General features: G+C 66.0%; 1 protein-coding gene across 1 annotated transcript in view; it reads left to right on the top strand.

The window, feature by feature from the left end:
- The window catches only part of CACNA1B (calcium voltage-gated channel subunit alpha1 B), a gene marked incomplete at its 3' end in the record, with an annotated part of 199377 nt that overhangs the window by 157179 nt on the left and 37490 nt on the right, over positions 1-4708 (top strand). The window contains exons 29-34 of the mRNA XM_015572355.1: positions 253-413; positions 1973-2110; positions 2707-2908; positions 3082-3246; positions 3504-3614; positions 3925-4008. Of these exons, the coding sequence (XP_015427841.1) occupies positions 253-413; positions 1973-2110; positions 2707-2908; positions 3082-3246; positions 3504-3614; positions 3925-4008 (861 nt within the window). The remainder of the gene's footprint in view (positions 1-252; positions 414-1972; positions 2111-2706; positions 2909-3081; positions 3247-3503; positions 3615-3924; positions 4009-4708) is intronic.

A 4708-nucleotide genomic window follows, 5' to 3' on the forward strand; every position in this document is an offset into this window, starting at 1 on the left:
GCTCTGCCTGCGTGTCCTGCCGACACCAGGAGGCCGGGTCCCTCCCTTCCCCCGACCCAGCCCTGATGTGGGCTCCGGGCTCTGGGCGGCCCTGCTCTAAGGCACCTGCCTCGTGACACCTCTCCTGGCCCCACCCGCCCACTTGACACGTCCGAGATGACCCCTCCCTCCCGAGGGGGGACCCGCGGCAGGCAGCTGGCCGAGGTCCCACCTGCCGGGCCGGTGCTGAGCCTGCACTGCCCCCCCTCCCAGGCCGTGTTCGACTGCGTGGTGAACTCGCTGAAGAACGTGCTCAACATCCTCATCGTCTACATGCTCTTCATGTTCATCTTCGCCGTCATCGCCGTGCAGCTGTTCAAGGGCAAGTTTTTCTACTGCACCGACGAGTCCAAGGAGCTGGAGCGGGACTGCAGGTGGCCGAGGGGGCAGGGCCAGCGCGGGGGCGGGGGGCGTGGGGATGCCCTGCGGGGAGGGTGTGCACCTGTCCCAGGACCACATGGGCTCCTGGGTTGGGACCAGCACATGGGGCGCCAGGCTCTTCCTCCCCAGATATGCAGGGAGCTCCCTGCACAGGGATGGCTGGAGGTTCTGCAAACCCCCAAGACCAGGCCCGGCCCCAGGTCAGCAGGGCTGCCCGAGGCTGTAGCCACTGCCACCGTCCTGGGCGGGCCCATGGCCGGGCACGTGGGGAGGCGCCCGCAGAAGTGGGGGCAGGGGGGTCGCTGCGTGTGGCCCCGAGCAGGGCCGCGCCATCTCCCTCCTCACCGCAGCACTTCCGCTTGTCTGTGAGACTCCCCCTCCCTCACCCGCTGTGGCGAGGGCCATGTGGTGGGCTCCACCGTGCGGCCCGGCCACGGACGCAGGGAGTGTGCACCCACTTGTGGGTGTGGGGTGCTCGCTCGCACAGGTGCTGTATAAACTCACACTCGCCCAGTAACGCGGCCCAGAGCCCACCCACCAGCTGGCGGCCCGCTCGCTGGGGCCTCCTGGCGCGGGCATGTGTGCTTCTCTGTGGGTTAATTGGCACGAACCCCCTGGGGACGCGTCTGAGCCAGCCTGTGCCCGTTTCCCTTTAGGGTTGTCCGTCCTTTTCTGGTTGGTTTGTAGGAGTTCTTTAACCCTTGGGCGGGACGCCCCTGCCCATTCTGGCTCTCGGCGTGTCAAGGAGTGTGCGGGTGGCGTGTGCCACACTGGCCGTGCCGTCTGGCATGCGTTCCTGGCGCTCAGTGCTCAGTGGCTGGGTCAGGGCGGCCTGGGCTCCCCTCTGGAAGCTGTGTCTGCCTCTCCCGTGGCCCGACTCGCGTCTCCCTCGGGGTGCGTGACGGCACCTCCCCACGTGCTCGTGGCCTCTGTCTCCCTGCGGCAACGTCTCCTCAGACCCTGCGCCCATGTGCACCTGAGGTGCTTGTGGTTGTGACCGTGGCCGTGACCGTGGCAGTGACGCTGCGGCGCAGCTGGAGCGCTGTCCCGTGCACCATTGGACGCACACAGAGGCGACTGCTCCCCGTTCCTCTCCCCGTTCCTCCCTCTCTAAAAGCCACAGGGAAAGTAAAGTTAACAAAGTACAGAAACGATCGTAGTGGTTCTTGACATGTTCTAGACACAGCTCCCTCCTCAGAGCGACAGTTTTCAAAGGTTTGTCCCATCCTGTGAGCTGATCATCTTTTGAGGCACAAAAGCTTGAAGTTTTGGTGAAGTCCTGTGTCTGGGTTTTCACTGTTGCTGCTCGCGATGTTGGTGTCGTGTCTCCAGGTCCGTCTGCCTAAGAGGCCCCGTGTTTCTCCCGGAGCATTTCAGACGGGGCCCGGTTTGAGTTGGTCTGAGCGTGGCGTGTGCCCGGCCCGCGTCAGGCCTCAGCGTGGCGTGTGCCTGGCCCGCGTCAGGCCTCAGTGTGGACATGCGTCGCAGAGCCGACTCTGGCTCCACGCAGCGACAGCATCCAGAGCCGCCCTCACCTCTGTGTCGTCCCCAGGGGCCAGTACCTGGACTACGAGCGGGAGGAGGTGGAGGCCCAGCCACGGCAGTGGAAGAAGTACGACTTCCACTACGACAACGTGCTCTGGGCCCTGCTCACGCTGTTCACCGTGTCCACAGGGGAAGGCTGGCCCATGTGAGTGCCATGTGGCAACCAGGCAGGCAGAGCGAGGGCGGGGCCTCTGGTTCCTCCGTGTGGGTCTCACCCGCTCAGCAGGTACCCACAGGCTCCTTCCTGCCCCTGCCAGCGAGGGCGGCCGCTCTCCCAGAGGAGCTGATAGGGCGAGTGATGTCCTGAGAGCCCTTCAGTGGCTGGTGCCACAGGCGGGGGTCTCCGTGTCTCCCTGTGCTGCCCTCGGGCTGCCAGAGGGGCCTTTGTGTCCCGAGCACATGAGTAGCAGGTGCTTCCTCTGGGACCAGCAGGAACCCTCAGAACATACACCCTGCTGAGCCCTGGGCTCCTGAAGCAGGGGGAGCTGGCAGTGGGTGGGCTGGGTGTGAGCTCTCCCCTTCCTGGGACAGGGCCTCAGGCACATGGAGCCTTCCCTGGGAGGCCCTCCCACAGCCCTGCACACAGCCCTGCCGGGAAGGTCACCCACCTCCAGCGAGATGGCACTGTGGGCAGGGGCTTGGCCCACAGGGTGGCAGCACCATCTGGGCTTCCTGAGGGAGCCTGGCCTGGGAGGAAGCACCTGCCTGGCCGCCGGCCCTGATGTCGCTGTCGCTGGCCAGGGTGCTGAAGCACTCGGTGGACGCCACCTACGAGGAGCAAGGCCCGAGCCCAGGGTACCGCATGGAGCTGTCCATCTTCTACGTGGTCTACTTCGTGGTCTTCCCCTTCTTCTTCGTCAACATCTTCGTGGCCTTGATCATCATCACCTTCCAGGAGCAGGGGGACAGGGCGATGTCGGCGTGCAGCCTGGAGAAGAACGAGGTGGGCGGGCCTCCTGCACCTCCGCGCAGCGGTGGGCGGGCCCTCTGGCTCCCGCAGCTCAGGGCAGGGAGGCTGGGAGGTCAGCTCGGCTGCCTTCTCGCACGGGGCTGCCCGCGAGGGGAGGTGCTGCGTGGGTCCCCGCTGAGCTGCGGGCACGGCTTTGTCCCGAGCAGAGAGCGTGCATTGACTTCGCCATCAGCGCCAAGCCCCTGACGCGATACATGCCTCAGAACAAGCAGTCCTTCCAGTACAAGACGTGGACATTCGTGGTCTCACCGCCCTTCGAGTACTTCATCATGGCCATGATCGCCCTCAACACCGTGGTGCTGATGATGAAGGTGCGTCCGCGGGCCGGCCTGCCGCCCACACGGGCGCGGGAGCTGCAGGCACTGCCTGGTCAGCACAGGCGCCCTGCGGGCCTATCACTGGCTGCAGGCTGAGACGGGAGAAGGTCTGGGAGGACGCGGGCAGTGGGGAGGAGTGGCCGCGGGCTGGGCAGCTGCTGTCCGCCCCGCACACTGACGGGAGCTAGAGTGTCCCGTCTGTCATGGCGTCGGGGCAGCTGCGCCCGTGGCCAACGCTCTCCTCCCGACAGTTCTACGACGCGCCCTACGAGTACGAGCTGATGCTCAAGTGCCTGAACATCGTGTTCACGTCCATGTTCTCCATGGAGTGTGTGCTCAAGATCGTCGCCTTCGGGGTGCTGGTAGGCGCCATTCCTGGGCCGTGTCGTCCTAGAGGGGCCTTGGGGGCTCCTTGTTTGGAGCTGGAACTCTCCGAGCCCCAGAGCGCAGACGACCTGCGGGGGCCCATCACCCGATGCGGCCAGCTCCGGGGCAGGTCCCCCTCGGGGCACGTGGCTCTCAGCTCTGCCCCTGCCCAGTCTTGTGTCTGCAGGCCAGGCCTGCGCTGTCCCCCCTGGGGTGGCCCATCAGCTCCTGGCCCGTCCTGACTAGGCCCTCCTGGCGCCCCCGGCAGAGCCCCAGCCACAACACTGACCGCCCTTCTCTCCCTAGAACTACTTCCGAGATGCCTGGAATGTCTTCGACTTCGTCACGGTGCTGGGCAGCATCACCGACATCCTCGTCACGGAGATCGCGGTAAGTGCTCCCCTGTCCTTCGGGGCGCAGGGCGCAGGGGTCGCCCCAGCAGGTGCTGGCTCTTGGGTGAGACGCTGTCCCCAGAACGTGCGGCGGCGGCTCCTGTCACACCAGCAGGAGGACGAGAGCCCTTACGTGTGTGTGACGTGTGGCCCCAACTCAGAACCAGGACGAGCTCAGACTTGAAAGCCCAGGTGTGTTTTCTGTGGAAAGCGGGACAGTGGTCCTCCGTCGTGGACTGTGCCCAGCGCTGAGGGCTGAGCCAGGAAGCGCGTTTCTGAGCACAGCGCTCGGCGTCAGTGAAACGGCAGGTTCTCTGGGAGCTGACATGACATGGGCTCTTGTACGCGTGCCTGCGCGGGAGGCGTTCCTGACCCAGCCATGGAGAGAGCTGGTGGGGTGGGGGGAGGAGTGGAAGTGCCGGGTCTAGAGCCCAGGACAGGGCAGGTCTCAGACCCCAAGAGAGGCGGCTCCCAACTCCAGGGGCCAGGTTGGAGGGACAGCGGGGGTCTCACCATGAGGCTGTGCCACTCTGCCCACCTCACGTGTTCACCTCATCGATTCCGGGGTGGGGCTGGCCACCTGCAGGAGGAGAGGGCTGGGGGGAGCCAGAGCCCCCACGGCCGATGGGCCTGAGCTGGGCGGTGCCCATCACCCCCTTGCCCTGCGCCTTCCGCTGCTGCTGCCCTGGCCCGTGAGG

The sequence above is a fragment of the Myotis davidii genome, unplaced genomic scaffold, assembly GCF_000327345.1.
Source record: "Myotis davidii unplaced genomic scaffold, ASM32734v1 scaffold609, whole genome shotgun sequence".
In the NCBI taxonomy this organism is placed as follows: domain Eukaryota; kingdom Metazoa; phylum Chordata; class Mammalia; order Chiroptera; family Vespertilionidae; genus Myotis; species Myotis davidii.